Below are 23658 nucleotides of genomic sequence, written 5' to 3'. Positions count from 1 at the left end.
GCTAATGTCTGTAAGGGCATTACCAGAGTGCCTGTGGTGGGGTTCAAGGTGTAGGAGGAATTGTGGAGTCTGCTGGATTTTGTGTCTGGTGACAAAGGTTCGCTGTTGCGGTACCAGCTGTAGGTGGACTTTGGGTACCCTTCATTCTCGTGGCAGTGGAGGGAGGCTGACTTGCCAACAGGTACAGCTTTAGGCACAGTGCATCTGGGAATCGTTGGTTTCACTGTGGGGAAGACACAAACCATGCTGAGTCCAACTGAAAAATATCTGACACACAGCTGGCTGTGCTGGCATCCCAACTTTCTCTTATTTCCAGCTGGTTTGAAACAACTCCCAGAGTGCCACTGCTCTTCTGTTAGCTAGAACTGCTTCTGGCTGGGTTTAATGTCATACCTTGGACTGTCAGCTGGATGTTTATCTCATCTATGATTTTGGTATCAGCAGGTGCTGCCACTTCACAACGATACGTGGCAGTGTCCATCCTGGTGGCATTTTTAATCACCAGAGATGTCCGGCTCAGAATTTCTGCACGACTCACAAAGTCTCCTGATGAAAAGGAAAAAAAGAGAGAAAAAAATTAAGGTTAGTCCCATGTGAGAGGATGAACTGGTAAGCACCACCCCGAATCTCCCAAAAGGCTGTGGCAAAATGAGGCTTCTAAGACAGCCTCAGGTCTTGACTTCTTGGGAAGATTCATGGAATGCTAGTGCCATCTAAAGTGCTGGTGTAATTCCAGGTGGAGTCATGCCCTGCTGGCAGTCTTGTGTTTGAGTTTCACCATCAAGCCAGAGTCTGTTTCTGATCACAGGCCCCCAGGATGCTGCAAATCACTGCTACCTCAACAGCAGGCACAGACAGCTCAAGACATAGATCCCTTCTGAAGTGCAGGTAGAGCCCCCAGATGTCACATGGAAAGACAGGACGGGTCCTGAGAGCTCAGACACCCAGTGACCATGCAAGGACCAGCAAGCAGGTGCAACAGAAGCTGCAGCATTTTCTTTCTTACTCCAGAAGTGTCTCCCACATAGGATCACTCTCCAGCTCTTTGTGTTCCCTGCTGTGAACTGTCAGTAAAGAGGAATGAGCAAAGAACACCCTGCTCTCTCTCCATCCTCACACTCTGCTAACCTCTGGTTCCAGGAGAAAGCAGCAAGACAGCCAGAGGTCCTGCCCAATACAGACTTGTTCATTCTCAGCTGCTTTGGAGGTTTAAGAACAACAAAGTCTTCTTACCCTGCATTTTGTTCCCAAAAAACACGTAAGAGGTTTCTCCATTTCTGATCTTCTTCCATTCAATTCTGGGTTCTGGTGTTACAGTGGATTTGATGATACAGGACAGCTCAACACCTAGCAGGAGAAATAAAGGAAGTGGAGATTAATAGGAAGCAGCTGTATTTTTTGCTCTGCTTTCAGCAGCCTTGGACAGTGTTTTATTAGGAGACACTGCCCACAAAGCAAAGCCCTCTCTTTCATCTGCCTCACAAACAGCAAGACTGCTGGGTTCCAGGAGCTATTGGAGAAGATGGATTTTGGCCAGCAAAAATAGCAGCCGGACAGATATCAACTAGGGAGAGAAATGAACACACTGTTCTCTACAGGCTCTAACTTATGGCAAACAAGACCTTGTGACAGGGTGAGCCCACAGCACTGTCTCTGCTAATCAGAGCCTACATTCTGAGCCAGGGATGGAGAATCTCCCTGGGTGGTGGCTGGTAATGTACTGAGGACCACGATGCCTGGGGATAGATTCAGCAAACCCACTCCCCTTTGAAGCAGGCATTGTCATCTCCATCTCTACAGGAGGAGGCATCGTGGCAGGGCTGGGAGGTGGCTTACCCAATATCCCTGTGCACATCTGTAGCAGGGCCAAGGGAAAATATACACTTCCCAACCTCCTTTTCAACATATTAATTGCAAGGTGACTGCTTTTCCCTCCTTTTGGGACCCAGTTCAAAAAAGCACTTAGGCAAACACTGTGCAGTGCCAGTGACTTGCAGGGGACTTCAAGAAACCATTTCCATCAAGTGCTTTGCTAACCAGGCAGAGATACAGACAATATTCTTCATCTCTTTTCTGAATCTCAGGTTCTGGGCAGTCCTGCCTCCCCATGAAACCAGATACCAGCAGCAAAAATTTTCCCAGTTGTCTGGAGGGATGCAAACCCCTGGCCAAGCAGAGGGGATGCAGCCAGCAGGCTCCTGAGCACTCACTCTGGAATTCCTGCACCACGGGCTTGGTGTTGCTGGATGTCAGCTCCACAGCCAAGAGTCTGCAGCCTGGAAAAATAAACAGAAGGTAATAAGAAATTGCACAGCTCTTAAGTCACCCAGCTGGGGACACACCACCTGCTGAGGAAACTTCTCAGCCAGTCACAAGGACTAACTTCCCCAGGTTAAAAACTACTCCTGGCTGGTCCAGCTGACCCAAGTTTATTTAGAAATTGTGGTGTAAATACAGGAAAATATAATTTTTAGAAGTAACAATTCAAGAAGATTAACATAATGATGCAAAACCAGTGCTGGCACAAGCCATTTCCTTGAGCCTTATGCTTGTTCAGATAGTAAAGGAACTCTGATAATGCAAGAGTGAATATATATTATTTTGATGACCAGGAAAAGGCAGGAAGCAGACCAGTCTTAAGGGTTCTGGTCACTTCCTAGAAGATGAAATGTGCCAGGCTTCTACCACATGCTCGTTCCATCTTCAAGTATTTTTAAGACTCAACCTGGTAATGTAAAATGCAAGGCAGTAAATCAGGCCTGAGCCTGAGCACTCAGCTTAATTGTGGAGATGCTGACTGGCTTCCTGCTCAGGGCCCTGATAATTTGGCTCAGCTTTCAAAAGGTGGGGGGAAGGTGCAGGTTTTCCCTTCAGAGCCAGAACTTGTCTTCATCAGGGAACTGCATTACAAGGATGCTCCTACACCAAAAACAGCTTTCTCCAAAGACCTGGAGAAACAAATGAGTGTAGAGAGTGGCATTCCCCCTGAGGAGCTGCAGAAGACAACACCTTTCAGGTCTCTATTATCCTATATATGTCTTCCTACATATGCCTACATATCCTACATATGTCTTCCTTTTGGAAATGCTAGAGGAAGATGGAGAAGGAAAGGGTTCCTCGTTCCTTAAAGGAAACCTGATGGGCCAGTTTGTTTCTTGTTCTCCATTCCTGCTTACAAACCATCTGTTTTTTTTCAGAAAGTTATGTAGTAGCTAGCATGGTAGCAGTCCTACATCTGCTGTGGCTGTGATGGAAGTTCAGCTGAAGGTGGAGCAGGTAATACCATACTGGTGTGTTATGGGATTCCAGAAGTGTTCACCCCAAGACAGGGAGACTCCAGCAGGCTCCAGCCCTATCTGATTTCCCAGAAATTGTTCACAGCAAGCTTTTTTCCACCCACGAAACACAAGAAATTTTGGTCTATCCCTCAGCACAGAGCAGGATGCCAACAAATCTGAGACAGAAAACGAGTCCTTGGAGGCTGTGTGTGAGGTTCTGACATTATTGCATGTATTGACTGTGGGCAGAGATCAATGTGGCTGCTTAAATCACTTCTGAGACAGATTTATTCTTCTCCATGTGGCATAAGAATACTGCAAGTAGCATGTCCTAAATTACAAGAAGGCTTGAAAACCAAAACAAACTCCTCCAGTAACCACATAGATGGTAGAGGACGAGCAGAACACCTTCCTAGCTCTTTTTAATATTCCCTTGGGGTTTACCAGTCTCCCTGGGGCTGGAAAAATCTGCAGCAGGCAGCACTTCTGAGCTGCTGGCACTCTCCTTGTTCAGGACATCTGTGCTTTGTCACCTTTCCCTGCTGTTGGCAAGTGTTGTCTCTTTGGTGACCACACATACAGGTTGCTTTATTTTGCCTCTTAAATCCTCATTAGTGGCAACTGCCACGTTTAATAAATGAATACTCCAAAGGTGTTCCTTTAGGCTTCTTTCAGCCCAAGTGCAAATAAGCAGCAGAGGTTTGGTGTCATGGAAATCTCTCTTGGAAAAGGCCTCAGCACCCAGGATGTGGAGAACAGCTGGGCAGGGAGATGGATTCCTTCCTGGGCAAAGCAGCCTGTGTGCCACAACAGAGGCACCAACCAGATCTGTATGTGCTGTCCCTGAATACCTACCAGATCTGTATGTGCTATAGGCTCAGCCAGACATATGGTTGAATCCCAAATGCCATCAGTTCTCCAAAATAGAATCCAGGACAAGGCAGTGAAGAGTCTTACAGCATATTCTTTCAGCTAAAGAGAGATCCAGCCCATGCTTGTTCCTGTGACTCATGTCATCTGAATCATTTCAAAAATGCTACACTTAAGTTTCAAAAAAACCCCACAACTTTATAGACAATTAAACTGTGTTGATTCCCTGCTTTATGTACTGGCTTTGAAGTAAACCCTGACCTTCCACCTCCTTCCATCTCTCCTCTGTTCAAAAAAACTAGGTAGAAAGTTGAAGAGGAGGTGAAGTATTCTAGGCAAGGTTCAAAAGATGACCAGGAAACAGTTCAAATAAGCTGCTGCCAACAGCCTGTGCTGCAGCATCATTTGGTTCTGATAGTGCAGTCATCTGGCAAGGTAATTTTAGTTAATGCACAAGTAGTACAAACCTATGCAGCTGTTTGGAAGCACCTGCCCACCAAAGCAACAAAAACATGCCTTGCTTGAGGTGTCTATCATAGAATCATAGAACTGGCTGGGTTGGAAGGGACCTCAGAGATCATCAGCTCCAACCCTTGATCCACTCCCCCCGTGGTTCCCAGCCCATGGCACTGAGTGCCACATCCAGGCTCTTTGGAAAGATCTCCAGACACGGAGAATCCACTCCTTCCCTGGGCAGCCCATTCCAATGCCTGATCACCCTCTCCAGAAAGAAATTCTTTCGAATCTCCAACCTAAACCTCCCCTGGCACAACTTGAGACCCTGCCCTCTTGTCTTGTTGAAAGTCATCTATCATCACTAAGCTGCTTGCAATTTAAAATGCATCTAAGCCATGCAGGATTGCTGCTGTAAACCATGAGCCTTGCTGAGCATCTTAGCTTTCTGGATGGTGCATCTGCTCTGAGTAGCAGGACTGCTACTGAGTGTTGTGTTGCTCTTAGGGTGGTGTTAGGATCACATTGGCCAGAACCATTTATGGTTGCCAGTGTGGACAAGGTGGTGTAGGACAGGCAACACAGCATGGCATAGGAACAAGATGCCAAAAAAGATGCTCAGAAGAGTGATGCTCAAAATGAGTTTAGATGCAGGATTTTGCTTTGGAATGCTCAGTCTTCATTTTCAGCCCTTGCCTCCACTCCAAGGCACCCAAGTTGAAGGTTAAGAGCCCCTTCAAGCTGGCAGAAGGAAGCAGGCAGGAGGACCCCATAAACTGAGTGAGCAGAGCAAGCTGCCTGCCTTTCTTTTATTCCAGTTTTCCTCCCTGGGCTCAGCCCAGCACTCAGGGGTGGGCTGCCCTGCTGCAGAACAATGTCAATGTGCAGCAACAGATTAGCAAACAAAAGCTTAGGAGTGTCTCCATCCAAATTAAGTAACAGATGGACCTGGGCTGTGTGGGAGCTGATAACAGTTATAAAAAGGCCATCACCAGACTGTGGCCAGCCCACCCTGGAAAAAACCCACTCAGTCCTAAATCCTCTGGGCTGTTATAGGCTTTATTTGTACCAGCTATTGTGGAAGAGCATGACTTATTTTAGACCCCTGGCTTGTACTGCTCAGTGAAAAGGGTGCCAGCTCTCTGAGAGACACCTAAAAACAGAGATGTGCCTGCCTGGGCAGGGAACATGCAGTGTAAGAGTAGAGAAGGCAAATGCCAAGTTTCAGAGCAATGTTTGGTATTCCTCATGGTTCTAGCTTTTTTTTTTAAATCCCTTTTCTCTTTGGTAGCTATCTGATGGCACTTGTTTCTCCTGAAATGCTGATCATGAGGGAGTCTCTGGTAGACTCAGCAGGACTAGAACCCCACAGGACAAAGTTGTGTAAAAGACCATTGAATACTGGAGCATTGGCATCCACCTGGAGATAGAAGAATTTTGGATTTTGCCCTTAATTCACTCTCTTCCTGCTCACCACTAGAGAAGGCAAGGAAATGCTTGTCTGCAAATAAGAGTACGTACAGTTCTGGAATAAAATCTTAACCTGTTTCAATCTCCTGATTTAAATCTCCTTATTTAAACTGGGACCTTAAAGACCTGACTCTATTTGCAGCAGATCATGAAAGCAGTCTTCTTTTTTTTTTTTTTTTTAATCTTGCCTCCCTTTTTCTTTTTTTTCCCCCCTTTTTAACAGGAGGATTTGCTGTGCTACCTCCCAGTTAGCCACCACTGCCAGTGGTGTACACACAGCCTGCAGACCCTCACTCAGCACTGATGCAGGTTGCTGTCAAGGTTAATCTGGAGGTCTCTTAAGACAAAAGCCCCTTTGCAAAGTAGCCCTTCTTCTGCAGACAAACATTCCTCCTCTCTCCCATGCAGGGAGGGAAGTGGAGGAGTTCCTGGTGAAGACCACACAAGTGTTTGCTGATGGGTTCCCAGAGCTGGGTTTCATCATGTTGATGCAGCTGCAGACACCCTGCCTCCAGCATCCACCTGACAAGGGCTTTTGGAGGTAAGAGTTTCACAAGCTCTGGTTGCAGTATTGCTCATGGTATTGGGAGGGTATTTAGAGATGAGATAGGGAGGCCCTGTGTATCTGCACCCTCACAAAAATGAGACAGCCTGTTCAAGATCAGATCTGCAGCCACCCACTTCACAAATCCTTGGACCCATGTGAGGAGGAGGCATTGTGAGCCATGCTCCAGATCTGTCTGAATAAGGGAAGTTCAAGCTTACTCAGACTCTTAGCACACATCTGAACTCTTGGCTGGACATGTGGAGCTTGAACTCAGTCCACCAGCACCTTCTTGTGCTCTGCTGTCCCTAAGGGAGCACAGATGCTTTAGGAGAGAGCCAGGGCTGAGCTGCTGGCTGGCAACCTGGGGACAAAGCTCCCAGGGTGAAGAACCAAGTTCATTTATCCCATTTTATGAAACAGCTTTTCACCTGATGTGGCTCAGGACACCACGAGCCAGCTCCACCAGCTACCTCAATGATGCTGTTGACATCAAGGGCATTGAATGCTTTCCAGTTGTGGCTGTACATGCCTTGCCCAACAATTTAATTGGTGCATGATCTGGTCCTTGCTCTCCTGTTTTCCCAAGCTCATACCCTGGTTTCTGGCTTTGCTCCTGGAGAGGACTGAATGTACGTGCAGGATGGGAAGCAAGCAATGCTTGGGTGGATGACTAATACCTAATAACAGAGATAAAAGATGGAAGCAGCAGTTTCCAGCATGTCAAGTTGCATATCTTTGTGTAATGTATTTGGGGCCCTCTTCAGCTCAAATGATGCAAAGAGTTAGATTTTGCCCTTCAAAATCATGGATGAAGTGGAGAGGGAATGGAAACAGGAACTGGGAAGCTGTGCAGAGAATTACCAGCCCTGGCATTCCTGATTTCTTTCTCCCTCCTCAAAAAAGAAATGTAGGGCAGTCTCATTTTTCATGGGGCAGCAGCAGGAGTGCACAAAGCTTTGACATTGCATTAGATCCCACTAGCCAGAGAGTTAAGTCCTGCCCAGATCATTTATTTTTGCCTTGCTCCTGGCCCCCTTGCACAGATGCTTTGGACTTGCCATGGGATGCTGTTTCTGGAGGAGGCAAAACCAGGGACAAGTCTTTGGCAAAAAAAGCCAGAAGAGAAATAAGGCAACAAGGAAAGAGTTATGGATCACTTGTCTGGGATTCTCTCAAAGCAGGCACGCTGTGCTGTTCCTGCCATTTTCATTAACACATGGACAGCATAATTACATCTTCAGACTGGTTCTGGCTCCCAGCCAAGAGGGACCCTGCAAATCAGTGCACTGGTAGAAAGTGGGGCAGGAGAGCAGGGTTCTCCCATTCCCCATGATCATTTTCATCTATTCAAGTGCTGTACATTGATCATGGAAGCCTCACATTCAGTGTCCTCTGCAATTCAGTAAGGATGTATGGTTCCAGTTCACTGAGGGGGTGGGAAACTGAGGACTGGAAGCTGCAGGATGAAGAAGACCCACAAAATCTCAGTTGGAGAGGAGACACCATTCTGTGATCTGTTCTACCACATGACAGAGCCTCACAACAGCACAAACAAAGGCCAGGGACAAAAATGGTGAGCCCTGAAAAGGAGAGGGCTATCTGCAGAGGGCAGACCCTTCCTGCCTATTCCCACTTGCCTTCCATTGTTTCCCTAGCCAAGATCTGCCACAGAGGCACATCCTACATTATTTCTCACTTCAGGCAAGTCCCTACCCTCCCAAAAGTGGCAGATGCAGATACCAAATTAGTGCAAAGTGGGAGGCAACCAGCAGATAACTGTGATAAGAAAGAGGGGCAGTGGTCTTCCTCCTGGTCCTCTCCCTTCCTTCCCCATGGGGCTGCGGGAGGCAGATGCTAAGAGAAGTCTGCAGGGCAGTCATGGCTGGGATTTATGGCCAGGATTTGGGAGACAGGATGCAATGGAAATGGGAAAAAGGGGCAAGTCCCTTTATTTTTGTCTTGTGTGGGAATTTGACTCAAGGATTGCTGAGAAGCTCCTAAGCCCGAGTGACATTTTCCAGGCTGAGCGCCAGCCAACGCGCAGGCTTGAGCTCAGCAGGTATTTGACTTGGAGAGGAGCTAGGATGCCTGGTACCTGCCTGACCCTGGCTTTTGATGAGGACACACATCTCCAAAGCTGCCTGGAATGCAAAGAGAGGGAATAAGCGGATAGGCTATCAGCACCAGCCTTTGCAATGCTCTTTAGTGTCTGGCAGCTTCCCAACCATCAATACAGAGACTTGCAGGGTTTTAGCCTATAATCCTCTATTCCCCTGTCTGTGACTCTAATCTCCTGATCCTCCCTTCTCCAGCCTCTAGCTTGACCAGCAAAATGTGTATCTGAAGTTCTGCTTATCAGAAACCCACAGTGTCATCTTCCTGGGGAAAAAAAAAAGAGTTTAGGAAGAGAGTAGCAGTCACCAGAGCCAAGAGCTTAAGAGTAGGCTGGAGAAGGGAACAGGGGAGGGCATGAGCAAGCACAGAGAGAAATTGTTTGTGACAAGAGGAAAACAGCTTTCTTTTTAAGAACCTTTTTTCCAATTTTCCAGTATCATTTTGGTCTTTTTTTCTTCTTCTTTGTGTGTATTGTTGAAGCCTCAGGTCCAAAGCACAATTGCCTGGTTAATGCCTCACACAGAACACGTCCGGATGAAGACTGTAAGAGACTGACTTGACTGCAGGGAACATCCACATCTGCCTTAGGAACATGCAACCAAGAGCTTGTGAAGCTCCTGCCATCACTGGAGAGAGGTGAGGAGAGAGGCAAGGCAGCTTTGAAGCTTTGCAGTCAGTCTGTTAGAACAAAGGACACAGATCCACAAGGAAAAAGAGGCACTCGGTCTGTGAGTTGTTGGGGGAAATATTGTCCTGGGGACAAAGCCCTGAAATCACACAAGCAGATCTGAAAAGGCTTTACCTTGTTAACATCAGCCTGAGCAGAGGCTGCAGACCTGCAGTGGGAGCTGAGCTGCAAGGGTTCAATAGAGATTATTTTCTTAGGAAGTACGTGGGGAATTAAAGGGAGCCAGGATGAAGTCACAGAGAGATAAAGATGAAAAGCTCGACACAGAGAGCCCGTCAGGAAGATGCTGGCATAAATGAGCAGGGAAAGGAATGCCACGTCAGAGCAGAGTGGTGACAAAACCCCTTTGGCTTGTCCCAACCTGAATTCCTGACCAGTCTGGCCTAATAAGAGCAGAAATGAGCTCGGGCATAGGCAGGGTTAAAAGATTACTTGTCCTGGGGGAGCTGAATTAGCCACATATCTGGGAACTAACTTCTCCCAGCCTCTTGACTTGTTTTGCTCCTTAAACATCTCCTGCTGCTATTTTTAGCAGAGAATTTTCTCAGCTGAATGCTCTCAGTCGAGTCCTGGTCAGAGGCCCTTTTCCCAGAAGATAGCTGCCCAGCAGCCTGTGCTGGTCCCCAGTTCAGCTCAGCTCTCTCCCACTGCCCTGCCAGCTTTGGGGTTCACATATCACACTGCCAGGTCTCTCCTGAGGCAGGTACCACCCTGGGGCAGGGACATTTAATGCTCTCCCAGACCCTAAAAGCCAGGGGAAGCTGCAATCTGGTCTGCCAGTTCAGAAGCAGCTTAAAGAAGAGAGGATGAACTGGACTTGATAATCACCTGCAGGCTTTTTGGGAGTAGAAATGGAAAAAAAAAATAAATAAAAAGGTGGGAGGGAGATAGAAAGAAATGATGAGGCTGACATTAATAATGGGATCTGCTTCTCAGCACTAAAATCTAATTGGATTCATTCCAGTTCCTCCAAGGGAAACCGTGGAAGCCTTTATTGTTCATAAAAGTTGCAACTAAAATTGGACTGGATAAAGCTTAAGGAAATACCTCTCAGAGGACAACCCTGCTTTAGCTTCTGGCAACACAGAAGGTAACTCCCTTCCTCTTCTCTGGTTCTCTCAAGGCCCTTATTCCTCCCTAGCCAAAATGCTAACCTGTTTATCACTCCATCACTCCCTTCCCTTGGCTCCAGGCTGCTCAGCCTCCAGCCCAGAGCAAGCTCTCTGTCTAATTACCTGTGTGCAATTAGCAATGTGTCAGGGAACGTCTGGGGCAGGTTCACCAGGAAGCAAGAGCCCAAAACTTTTTTATCTCCAGCTTGATTGAATAGCTGCCTGCCAGAGATGGGCATGGAAATCAAAAGGCCAGATGAGGGCAGAGGGATGAATAAATTGAGTAAAACTGAAATGAATCCCTGTGCTAAGGTGCAGCTCAGGCTGGGAGGATGGAGAGCTCTGGGTAATGGGAAGGAAGCAGAGGGGAAGCTGCAATCCAGCACTAGGATGGTGACAGCAGAGCCACAGTCAAGGAGGTCCCTCTAACAAAGGCCCCTTCTTGGTCAGTGGATCTGTTGCCTGTGTGCCTTGGAATCACGTCAGCGAAGCAAACAGATTGGGAACATATTTGTACTCCCCACAGCACTTCCAGCAGCCAACCCAGACACACAAGAGCGAGCTGGGCTCTTTTCTGCTCCTCGCCTTGGTGCCAAGTTTCCAGCTCAGCTTGAAACCTGTGGCCGAGCCCTCCTTTGGCAGGGATGGAGGGAGAGGACAGGCAATGTTCTGCTAGCAGAAGCTGGCAGCTGGCTCCAGGAGAGGGGGGAGCCAGGCTGAACACCTCTGTGAGCCCCCAGGAGAGCTCAGACCTGGCACCGAGTGGCACCTCCCCAGCTCAGCTTCACCGAGAAGAGCAGTCCCCTGGACAGATGCTGTGCCAGGGCTTGTCCTGCAGGCAAGAGCAACCTTCAAAAAGCTTTCCCCGAGCTCAGCAGGCATCCCAGGGGCCCAGGATTTCTCTCCTGACCTTCACGTAGACATTCCAACACATGGGCACTTAACCTTTGAGGCTCCTTTGAAAAGCCCAGCGACAGCGTTTTCCGGATGAGTATGTTTCCCCTCACATCTGCCCCTGTATCAGATGCTGCCAGAGCCTCTCTCTCTCTCTCTTTCTCTCTCTCTCTCCTGGCTCTGCTCCCAGCTGAAGGACAGACAATGGGCATTTCAATGCAGCCTCCACCTCCCCTCCCAAACAGCCTGAGGGAGATGGCACATCAGAGCCAAGACAGCAGCTCAGAGAGCACAGCTTGCCAGCCAGCCACAAGTCCCTCTAGATGATGCCCTGCCCCTCCATCCCCTCCCAGTGCAGCTCAACCCCTGGCAGTTGTGCTGAGCTTGCAGGGCAAGTCCTGGCCTCATTCAGCTAGCCAAACTATTCAGGAGGTCTTCTCTCAGCCAGCCTGGTCCCTCTCCAAATGCTGCCAAAATTGACTGACCTGATGGCCCAACCTACATGGACAGAGCCCTGGTTAATGGACCTCTCCTGTACCCCTCTGCCATGCCAGCTCAACCTTGGGACCCACTGGTCACCTCTTGGACCTCCCCTTGCTCACTCTTCCTAGCATCCTGCTGCAAGGAATGGATCCAGGCAGCACAGAAGGAGGTTCAACATGGGTTCAGAGAAAACTGGCTTGGATTCTCTTGAAGAACCATTGTTCCATCTTTCTAGAAATAGCTTCTGCTTCTCGTATCCTGGAGCTGCTCAGCCGGTTTGGCACCGTTTCTGCTGCTTCTGAGGCAACAACAGAGTGAGAAAAACCTGTCTAGACACCGTTTACCCTCCATGGGCTCCCACTGCCTCATCAAAGCACCACTTCAAACAAACCTGCAAACTGGCTGGGCAATAATCCCCAGCTCTGCTGTGCCTGCTCCAGCCAGAGGCAGTCAGACCCCATCTTGTCATGCTTCAGGGTTCATCTTTAAATCCAGGCTCTTCTGACAACATGAAGAGAGGTAGGATGAAAAAAATCCCATTACAGGAACCTCAACAGAAGTGACCTAACCTTACACTGCTCAGGTGGGAGCTGTGTCCTTCCTGCTCACCATCCAGGTACAAGCAGAAACCTCACCCACCTCCTATCATCACCCTGCAGACCTCCAGCCCCTTCCAGCAGCAGCCATACCAGGCAGTCCTCTTGGCAGCCCCACCTGCTCAGACCCTTCATCCTTCCAAAACCATGAACATGAATGCTGAGCAAGCTTTGCTTCAACCCAGAGACCAAAGAAAATCTTCCCATGGCACTCAAGGAAATGGAGGTGACCAAGAGCTTGTCCACCATGGGGCAGCAAGTCACTATCTCAGTAGGGCAAAGCCACAGGAGCTCAGGTAAATACTCAGGATACCTTGAAACCAAGGAAGTTGGAGAGATTTTTAGGTAAGTTGAGCACAAATTACTTGGAGTCACTGCTTTGGGGAAGCACCTGACACTTCCATCAAGCACTGACCCTCTGCAGCCACCACAAAAGCAATAATCTAGCTCATTATTTTACTCAGGGTCCTTTGAAATACCTTCTGTGTGTCAGACAGCTAAGAAAGTCCTGTCTGGCTTTATTCTGTCTTAGGCAGAAACAGCCTTTATTTAGCAAACTGCTGCTAACAGCTCTGTCTCATTAGTCAGTGTTTAGGGAACCAGGCTGCAATTGTTCTGAAGTCTGGCATTGCAGAAATAGCCTTGATAATGAGGTCTACAGGAGAAGATTCCTCCTGACAAGCCCACAGTGACCTAGAAATCCTACTTAATGCCCTGTCAGTGAAAAGTGCTGAGTAACAGCGAGGTGCAGAGGCTCCGGGGGTGATTTGCCCCCATGGGGAGTGCTCAGAGCACATTTTTTTTGTCTGACACAGCAGTAGAAGGCACTTGGGAACAGCTATCCAGGGCTCCTTGGACACCAAATTTCCCCCTTTCCTTGGGAGAAGATGCAGCAGGCTGGGGCCATGGACACATTGCTTTCTAGTGGTGTCTTCCATGGTTAGGAACCTCTGGGTTGTGCCAAAAGATGAAGTAGAGGAATGGATTCAGCTGGAATGTGGGCTGACTTTGAAGACCACCCCAAATAAAGCCCTTCACAGGCATGTGCTTGCCACCTGTTCCAGCCAGCAGACAAGGGGCTAACCCAGGAATTCTGGAACTGAATGGAGAGTCTGTTCAAAAAGCTGTGGCTGATGGGTGCTCTCTCACATGTCCTTGCCCATCCTCTGCTGCAAGGCTGCTGCTCCCATGCAGCTCTCTTTAAAGCACAGCTCAAACCTGCAAAGGTTTACTGCTGTAAAAAGAAAAGAAAGAAAAAATGTGGAGCAGCCCAAACAGTGTCTAGAGACAACTCAAGCCAAGCTCCTCAAATGTCAGAACCAGGAGGGCTCTGAGCTGGAGAACTGCACCAGCTCTGCTGGCACCATCAGAGGATCTGCTTGGAGACACAAGGAAAAGACATATGCTGAGGAAGGAAGGACCAGCTTTATTTTACCAGCCTGTGCTCCCACCAGAGATGTGCTTCAAAAACTGCCTTGCCTAGCAGGAATTTAGATCCAAAGGTGCCTATGCATCTTCCCTGCTTGCTGTCATCCCCTGATCAGTTATCTCCAGCCTGCTCTGAGCCAGAAGATGAAAGGATCGTTCCACCACTTATCTTCCCACTTCAGAACATGCTTAACAGCTTGCTTTTAAAGAGAAGGACACTCCAGCCTCGGGAAGCAGCTGTAAAATCTGCATCTGGGCTCCCTCAAGGAGCTACTGCTTCTCCTGGAGGGACACATACAGAAAGGAAACCAGGAAAAGAGGGAAGCCTTTGTTTCAAAGAAACCTTCTGCCTCGTGTCCAAAACATGAAGCTGAGTGGCAGACGTGAGACATGTGGCATGTGTGCCTCAGAAGTGACCGAGGATGAGCCAGGAATTTAAAAAGCTCTTGGGAAATGTTTGAGCAGCCAGAATTATGACATGTTTGTCACTAGAGCTCAAGAAGCTCCAGAAAAATGCTGTCCTCCTAGGCTGAGCCAAGGAGGGCAGGGATCTCCTTCCATGCTGCAGGCAGAACTGCTGCACCATGAGACCCATCCCTGGCTAGAAGAGTTGAGGCCAGGACACTGCACCTCCTCTGTGCTGCTCCCACATCACTGCTGCCTCATCACTGCACTTGACCCTCATGGTCTTTGCAGAGCTGCTTGGTGTCCCAGCCAACTTCCATCCAGCTTGTCTTTTCATTTAATAGCTGAGTCAAGCTGTCAAAATCATCCAAACAGGATCTGTTCCAAAATATTTGCAGAGAGAGGAGGATCAAGGAGCCTGCAGCAGAACACCAGAAGTCTGCCCATGCCAGGAGAACAATCGCTCCTGTTGACCAAGAGTAGGCTGCTGGTGGGCACAAAGTTGGAGGGAAAAAAAAGCCCTCAAGCCCTCCCCTGCTCACAGAGCACCACAAATGAGCTGGAATCTGGCATCCTCTGGCCAAGCCCTGCTGATGCAGGGTTTCAGACATCGATGGTAGCTCAGCTGTTGACTTGGAGAACTCAAGGCACAGTTGGCAACTGGGACAGGGGGGCACCCGCACTCCTCAGAAGCTGCTGCCAGCCCAAACACAGACTTCAAAGGGCTTATCTCTCCCTGTTGTGTGGGAGAGCATGCAGTGCTTGTGGGGGAGGACAGCTGTGTGTTGGCCAGGCCCACCAGAGGATTTTTGAGGGAAGAAGAAAGAAGTTAGTACCTGGCTTAACCTCCCCTCCAGCATGCACAGGGCAGCTTTGCCAGGCGGAGCTCGGTGCTGCCCTGTTATTTATGAGGTGTTGAAAACTGGCCCAAAGAAAGGGAGAAAGTCAGATAAGTAGGGCTGGTTCTCCACTCAAATATCCAGTTCTGCATGAGGGAGAACCCATGAGATTAGGGAGGTGATTAGAAGGCAACTCTGCCTTTCATCTCCAGATCTTCAGCTCCATCAGCACCAACCATGCCGCAGACAGCTAATAGCTGTTTGCTGGGACACAAGAGATGAAATACAAGGCATTGCCTCCTCTGAGAAACCAGCCCAGCCCCAGTGATGAGTGTGCAAACTCAAGAGAAGAAAGCCAAAACCAAACCCCAGCACCTCCTCTGCTGCAGGAGCTCCATGGTGGTTGAAGCTAACCTGGCACATGTGTCTGGTCCTCTCAGCAAGGCACAGATGCCAGCAACACTTGGTGTATGAGCTCCTTCCATCTTGGTGGCTGCTAACTAAACAAGAACAACCCTTACAAGAACAACTCTTTCAAGGAAGGACTCCCACCCAGCTGGGGAAGTTGAAGCCTGCTGTGGAACAGGCAGAGATTTCCCCTTCTAAGGTGATGGACAGGACCTCACCACACCTGAGCAGATGTTTTCCAGGCTCTAAAAATACCCAGCTCCAAACAAATAAAGACAAGAAATATTTCTCTTTGGGCTTTTGCAGGAAAAAGAAAAAAAAAAAAAAAAAGGATTAAAGCCTAGGTTTAAGTGGACATTAAAAATAGCTGTTGGTGAGATCCTTTGAAGGGGGATAAAAGCTGTTTTACAGAAGCAGCAAGAACTGCAGGACTTTGCAACACCTTCCCTGCCTTTAGCTCCCGGAAACCATTCAGGAGAGTGTTAGCAGCCAGAGAGGCTCAGGAGGAAGTCCATTAGCAGGCAGCAATCTCCTTAATGGATCCTGGGGGTATGTGGTGGAGCCTGCCTGCCTCTGGACACTGCTTTCCACTGCTGGGATTCATGGGCTGCTCATCCACTCATTAGCATCCAGTCCTCCCAGGAATGCTCCTCATCTTTATGGCAGCCCAATAGTAGGAGGAATTAGCCTGCTGGGCAGCTTGCACTGAGCAAGCACACAAATTGGCATAGTAGGTTTTGTTGGTTTTTTTTTTTTTATTCTTTCTTTCCTTTCTTTTTGACAGGACCTAGCACAGACACTGATCCATGAACACAAACATGCTGCTGGAAGGCAGGTAAAAGCAGTAACATCAACCAAGGTCTTTTTTTTTTTTTCCAAGGATGGCATCCTAGCAAACCAAAAAACTGTCTCCCTGGCTGATCTGAGCCTAAAAAACCAAGCGGAGAGAAAGAGCCTTGTATATTTATGTGCAAACAAAAATCATTAAATCCTCAGCCATGGAACAAACTCCATTCAGGCAGCCCCAAGAGAGCACACAGCCACCCCAGAGAGATGAAAAGTGGCAGGAACCTTCCTACTGGGAATGAAAAGCAGGACTGCTGTGCAGAGCACTGCTGGCCCTGCTAAAAGGTAAGTTTGGATCTCTTTCCTTTGCCAGTCTTATACCTTGCAGCTAGTGAAACAAAAATTCTGTCTTTGGAAACTTAAAATATTGTGGGCTGCTTCAGCAAGCACTGAAGGACTTCATGGTTACATATCTGGAGACATACTGGGCAAGACTGTCAAAAATGGCAAGGGAATTAAGTGTCTCAAGTGGGAAGAGTGCAGAGGGAATGATGGATGCTTTCAGTGGACCTGAATTTTTATAAGTATTGTATTTACACCCACCAAAACAGTCGAAAACAAAGTGCCCCAATTTACATCCTCCCTGTGAAACACTGGCCATTTATATCAGGAATTGCCCCATATATAAATTTTAGTGGTGCTACTAAAAATCTTGAAATACTGCTGTCAACTGCTACCTCCATGCCAATGATATATAAGTCCCTGGCACGCTGCAGTTTTAAAGCTCAGTGTCTTCAGCTGAGCCAGCTGTGCCCAAATGAATTAAGAGGACTCTTCAAACCCCACTGATCTTCACATTTCTGTTCTAATAATCAGGTACATGGATGGGAGGAGGTTGGCGTGTGTTCTGGCTTTAACTCTGAAATCCCTGGGATTTATGACTTGGGGTGGGTGGGGGGGAAAGAAAACCTTGAGCATTATCTGAACACAATTTAATTTCATCTCTTGCTGCACTGAAACCTTCATTTCCCCTTGCACAACTGGCTCTGTGTTAAGCCCTGTGCTCTGTCTATCCCAGGAGGGGCACCACGGAACCCAACACATTATATTATTTATCCTGACGAGTGATTCTTGCATGACAGAACAGTTCCCATTAATTTTCTGAGCTTATCTCGGGTACCAGTGGGCTGTCAGGTTGCAGCATGTATGTGGCTGGATTTCTTTTAATTGGTTTATGCCAGACCAGCCTTGACTGGGCTCCTGTTTGACAGCTCTCAGCAGTCTCCAGGTGAGCCTGTGGGATTCCCACCCAACTGGTGGAAATCACAATTTTTTTTAAAGTGTATTTGTTTTGCCAACTCCAGTTTATAAATCTTCCTTCTGCATCTGCTGCTTTTTTCTCTGCCAATTGTCTGGTTTGGAACATGTACCAAAAACCAAGAGAAAGAGCTTTGACAAGACACTGAAGAGGAAAGCCTTCTCCAGACCTCATTTCTTACACGTTAGTGGTTTTGTTGTTTTTTTTTTTTTTTTCCCTAAGACATTTGAAGGCCTAGCTTAGGACTCTGCTCTAATAAGAACTGGGCATCAGCTCAGTGATGCAGCTGTCTTGGTTTTGTCCGTCCAAGCTGTGTGTTAGACAGCTGAGCTTCTGCACAGGAGCCACACAAAGCTTCCTCCCAGTAGGAGCTGCAGCAGGGAATTCAAAGTTAGGGGGAGAAATTGAAAAGAAAAGCTCAGATGGCCATTCTGGTGCAGGAAACATCTTTAACATGCACCTCCTTCATTCCCAGAGGAAGCCTGCTGGGCCTCTGCTTATCTGAAATACAAAGCAGAAGTTTGTGAGGAGTTGGTTATCCTCAAGCCCCATGTTCTGGTGAAGTCCATTGCTGGACTGCTCCCTGCAGATGTACTCTTGTGCTGGTAAATCTCTAGAAAAAAAAATAAAATAATAATAATTTTGAAACTGTCCAAACAATACATCTAATCTCAAGTTGATGCTGAGGGTGTTAGCACTCTGAAGGGTCATAAGCAAACAAAGACCTGGGCTTTCCAGCCAAAAAAAAGTACAGATTTGATGTTATTGTTTATTTCTCTGAAACTGAAAACTCTGGTTTCTAGCATGGGAGTGGGAGAAGTGGAGCCCAGCAGGTATTTCCTCTGCCCCAAGCACAGCTATTGACAGAACTGTGCCCAAACAGCAATCCCAGCCCCTTGGGGTGAAAATTAAGAGTGTTTCCAGAACATTCATTAGTGCAATTAAAGCCATTAATTGGTTCTTAGGCCAGGTTCTGACTCAGCAAAGGGATGGGGTTTGCTGCGAGCCATGCACCCTTACTCCTCCACTACATGGAACTGACATTTAGTGGTTGAATTTTGGTTTAATCTGAGTTTCATAACAACATGATACTCCCTGGGGGCTTAGAGGGAAGGCAAACAGCCCTTATCAATTGAGAAAAAAATGGTACAGCTCCTATCCCAGTTGATAGCAAAGCCAGATTGAGAAAGTAATAACCCTAATTAATTTTGTATCTTGTTCTCATCTCTTTTTTTTTTTTTTTTTTTTTTTTACAGAAACAGCAGTTTCAAAGCAGTTTTTATGCAGCAGTTTTATCTGGTGGAGGGGCACGTTTGCAGCACACACACTCTTGTTTTGCTGGAAAGGACTTTTGAGGACCCAGCAGCCCTGTTGGTCTGTGGAAAATCTTTCCCCTTGCTAACTCCCTCCCACTGCTTCGGGCTTGCTCTGCAAGGAGTTCACGAACCTTCCCTGGATCATCAAGGGCTTGGAGCAATCAACTGTAAAGCATTAGCTCTAAATATACAACTGGGAGGCCAGTTCTGCCTCACCACACACACACTCCTTTCAAAGGATGGTAAAGCAGCAAGATTTGCCAGAGAAACCTCAAAAATAATCCAAGGAAGCTGCAAAACAGGGCTGACCAATGTTTTACCCTTTGGGAACTGCTAAAATTTGGGGAAAACTGGCAGGAGGCTGGGAAACCAGGTCCTCCCACCTGCCCAGTATGTACAGCAGCTTCTGTCCTAATTTCCTGAAGCTAAATGCAGAAGCTCATCCTGCTTTATTTACTTGTTCAGGTGATTTCTTGGCAACTGGTGTTCCTGGTGCAAATCCTCAGTGTGTGGACAGCTAATTGAAAACAGCAGCAGTGGGCCAGGAGCCCCAGAATTCAACTTGCCCAAGGAAAATAAACAGGTCAGTGAAAGAACCTAAGTTCACAACTCCAGCAACATCTCTTTCTCCTCGCTAAAGAAAACAGATTTTACCCTTTGAAATCCACTTGTGCCTCAGTAACTGAGTCATTCTCAGAAGTATTCAGAGCAAGAGGGAATGTGCTGGTGTCACGTTCTTTGTCAACAGCTGTAAAGTAGATGTGCATCCAACAACTCTTTGGTGGTGATGCCAGACACTGCTTACCCGAATAGGAACACCAAGCCCTTCCCAAGAATTTTTTTGAAGATGTTATTAAGCATCTGATATTTGGCAGGGCTCTCAAAGCTCTTTGTCCTGATTTTTTACTGCCTGTTGAAAAGAAAGCAATACTGCAAATTCTTCCCCATCAGAAAATACCAACAAGCAACTTATCATCACTGCAACAGAGTTGCACTACATTTCCACCCAGTGATTTCTGGCACTGACAGCTGACTCGGAACAGTTGCTGGTGGCTGGGACAGATGGACTTCATATACTTAAAAAACCACCAAAAACCAAAAGGAAACGAGAACTTCCAGCCCGTAGATTTTGAAAGGCCTTTTGCAAAATGTAACCTAGTACCAAAACTCCAGAACTAAATCAAAGGGACAGTGTGAATGCTTGAAAACTGAATTATGCCAGGGACTTGCCGTATCTCCCCATCAAGGCCGATAAGGTATCAGCATGTTTTATTTTCAACAGGAAATACTTGAGAGGTTTGGGAAGGGCTCTACAGTTCTGCCCAGCATGTGAAATCCTCAAAATCCTGATGTCTGTTTGCACGGGGGGAAGTTTGCAAGAGAGTAGGACATAACACTGATGTCAATTATAAGCCCCATTTTCCATCGCTGATGCCAATAACTTCTGCCAGTGTAATTATGACCCTGGCATTTCCCTGATGTGCAGAATCTTTAGATGCTTTTAGTGCCTAGAGCTGGGTATGCACGACACACTCCATGCTTCACTAGCTCCTGTTTTAAGAGTAGGATCTGTGTTGGCAATAACACAGCAGGAGGAGGCAATCCCTTTTAGTCTAAGGCACACTTGTAGGCTCAAAACACACAGGTCAGGGGTTTGCAGCTTTGGGATCTCAGCATCTCATGAGATGTGTCAGCTTCCTTCTGTGCCTTTTTATCTTTTTAAAAGAATCAGCTAGCCTCAAATGCATCCTTACACTCTTGCTCCTATCCCGTTATTCAGCACCAGCCCTGCAAACTTCAGTATGTGCTTAATTTTATGGACTGCTGACAGAGCCACCTTAATTTAGTGGGATTCCCCCCATAATGTGAAGTCACATAGAACAGAACAAACTTTCTTTTCATTCTCAGCCTGCTCTTCTCAGGTTTTGACCAATGAATTTGAAAAAAGAGATGGAAATCACTGCAGGATGATTTGGCCAGAACCCATTCTGGTTAAATGGAGAGCAAACCATGTTACCGTTTGCTTTACTCACCAGATAAATATTCTCAGGCAGAGGCTGGGAAAACTAGTGGTGTTTTTAGCAAGTTTTGTCTGCCTAAAGAAACATATCTGTAGTCCACTTCCAGTCTTGCTGTCTTTTAGGCCAGATTCAACAGGATACTTTCAGCACATGGAAGAGGGAGGAAAAGAACCTTTCTAACTCATGGGCCATCAGGAAAAGTTGTGTTAAATCTCTTTTTTTTTTTTTTTTCTCATTCACAGGGAGCATCTGAATCCAGAGCTAGCACCTGGAAGACTACATGATGCTCCAGGATCAGGCACTCCCAGTTTCTTCTGCCAGAGCTGTTTCTGCTACAAACCAGAGGAAAACAAGTGAACACCAGACCCTGGAGCGCGTGACAACCATCTCCTTGCAGATGAGTGCTGGAGTCATCTTCTCACCCCTCCACTCACTTTTTTTTGGTACATAGCTCCCACTGTATCTGAGGGCTCTGCAAGTTATTTTCGAGTCATTAAGGGATGGTTTTGTCCTTAGATTAAACTGTTTGAATTACTTCCATACACTTCAGCCAACCCAAAACAGTTACAAATGTGTCTCTACACGTGTATTTTAGTAATCAGTCGCTGCTTGTCACCCTAACCCCACTCCATCCTTTTTTTTTCCTTCTGGCATCTGGGCAGACAGCAAGGAGGGGGGAGGACAAGGCAAGCCCACCGGCTGCTGTCCCCCTCCTTATCCCCCCCCCCTATTAATAGCCAGACAACAAATGAGCCCCAATTCATTCCTGAGCGGAATTAACAAATGTTTTTGCAATTAAAACTGCAAACATTCATGCGGGGCCCCCGGAACAATAGCCGCCTGTGCCTGGTCTTGAATAGGCACTAGTGTCCTCCCTGCCTGCCTGCCGAGCCTGCACATTCCTGGCACCCTCATCCCTGGACGCGCTCCTTGCTGAGTTTGGCTTTTGGGATGTTTCCCCACCACCACCTCCTTCCCCGTCTGGTGCTCCCCCTCCCTGCATCCCCAAGCTCCCAGCGGGTGACTCCTTGCAGCGGGCTGGCCCTGGATCCCCCGTCCCATCCCCCCTATCCCATCCCGGTACCCATCCGGTAGCGCAGGTCGGGGCAGCGCATCCTTCCCCACGCTCACCCCGATACCCAACCGGGCACCGGCACCGCCACCGGAGGAGCTCATCTTTCCCCCTTTACCCACTATCACGATAGGGGCAGCTCATCTTCTTTCCCCATCCCGCCATCCGGACCGGGACAACGCATCCCTCCCCTTCCCCATCCCGGGACCGGGGCAGCGCATCCCTCCCCCAACCCTCCGTTCCTCGCTGCGCAGCCGGTCCGCTCCGGGAGGCGGAACCAGAGGTCTCCGTCGGGCTGGACCGTGCCGAACCGAGATGTTCTCGGTACCGGTGGCCGGCTGCGGGACTCACCGAGCAGAGGCAGTAGCAGGAGAACCGCCGGCAGCCGCAGCGCCATGATGGGGTGTGCGGAGCCCGGCCGAGCCTGCGCACTGCCGGGGCGGGGGTGGCCGGGGGCGGGGAGGGGGGAACCGGGGCGGAGGGTGCGGGTCCCAGCGCCTGGCACGACCCGGAGGGCAGGTCCGAGGGGAGCAGGGTTGGAGAGGGGAGGAAAAAAGGGGGGACTGAGCCGCACCCCCAACTCTTTCCCTCCTCCTCCCCCCCCGCCTCCAAACCAGGAGCATCCACGGCTGCGCCCCGTGGAAACTTCAGTCACTGAAACTGACTGAGAGTGAAGAGCTGGGAAGGACTTGAAATGTTTCTGAGCCAGGAAAAGCTGGAAATCAGCTTGAAGGCAATGTTTGGAGTATCAATACCCGGCGCAGTATTTCTCTGCGGGGAGTGGGGGGAGTTCGTCGTGTGTTTAATGAAACCCCCCCCGAAAAAGAGGGATTTCTTAGTGAGGATTTTGCCTTGAAAGCTCATTCACATAACACTGCATCTCACTAGGAACTTTTGATCAACTTAAAAGAAGCAAGAAGCACGAACTACCAGCTGGGAAAGGGAGTGTTTCCCTGGAGGAGCTGCCCCGGGTCCTCCTGCTGCACCGAAAACTTTCTGCCACAGCTTCATGTAGTGATTCCACCCCGAAATGTGGCTTTGCATCTCCAGACCTTTACACCTGAGCTCCTCCAAAATAGCCCAGAACCTTTTGCTTTGATTAACAGCAAGGAACAACAACAACAACAAAAATTACCAGCACTGGATGCTGGCCCCAAATTGGTTGAGTGAGCTTGGGTTAATGCTGCCTCATGCGTCACTAAGTGCCAGCAGTGTGTGATGGGGATGTAATTAAGATGCTGTTGAAGATCAAGCAGCTGGAATGAAAGCCGAGCTCTCCCTCTGTTCTGTAAACCAGCTCGGTAGAGCTGGTAGAAAATTAAGGGATATAAAAATGTATTTAACTTGATAATGTCGCAGATCCAACTCACGACGCTAATGAGGAGATTTCAAGGGCTGATCTGAGCCTGGTGAAATTAATGCAGTGATTCTCATCAGTTCTAATGGCCAGATGGGGCATCTCTGAGGATGAAGGGGAAGGAATCACCTAATACGACAGAATGGCTTAAAAACCTGACTGCAGCAATGGTTGGGTTGGGTCCCCATCGAGCCAGGAGTCA

The 23658-nt window shown here is 48.1% G+C and overlaps 1 protein-coding gene across 2 annotated transcripts in view; it reads right to left on the bottom strand.

Annotated features, from left to right (window-relative positions):
• The window catches only part of JAM3 (junctional adhesion molecule 3), a 28031-nt gene extending 5350 nt beyond the window's left edge, over positions 1 to 22681 (bottom strand). Inside the window, exons 1-5 of one of the 2 annotated variants that reach the window (XR_003988550.1) lie at positions 22451 to 22550; positions 2211 to 2276; positions 1234 to 1347; positions 394 to 546; positions 24 to 223 (exon numbers count right to left, since the gene is read on the bottom strand). Coding sequence is in view for 1 of the 2 variants with exons in the window: in XM_030464894.1 (XP_030320754.1) it covers positions 24 to 223; positions 394 to 546; positions 1234 to 1347; positions 2211 to 2276; positions 22451 to 22496 (579 nt within the window). In the remaining variant the exon portion in view is untranslated. Of the gene's footprint in view, positions 1 to 23; positions 224 to 393; positions 547 to 1233; positions 1348 to 2210; positions 2277 to 22450 lie in introns of both variants that reach the window. The other variant, XM_030464894.1, reaches the window with a different exon arrangement.
• Between the last annotated feature and the right edge of the window lie 977 nt (positions 22682 to 23658).

The sequence above is a fragment of the Calypte anna genome, chromosome 24 (genome assembly GCF_003957555.1).
Source record: "Calypte anna isolate BGI_N300 chromosome 24, bCalAnn1_v1.p, whole genome shotgun sequence".
NCBI lineage: Eukaryota > Metazoa > Chordata > Aves > Apodiformes > Trochilidae > Calypte > Calypte anna.
Note: the sequence above shows the minus strand (reverse complement) of the source record. Positions and strands in the feature narration are given on the sequence as shown.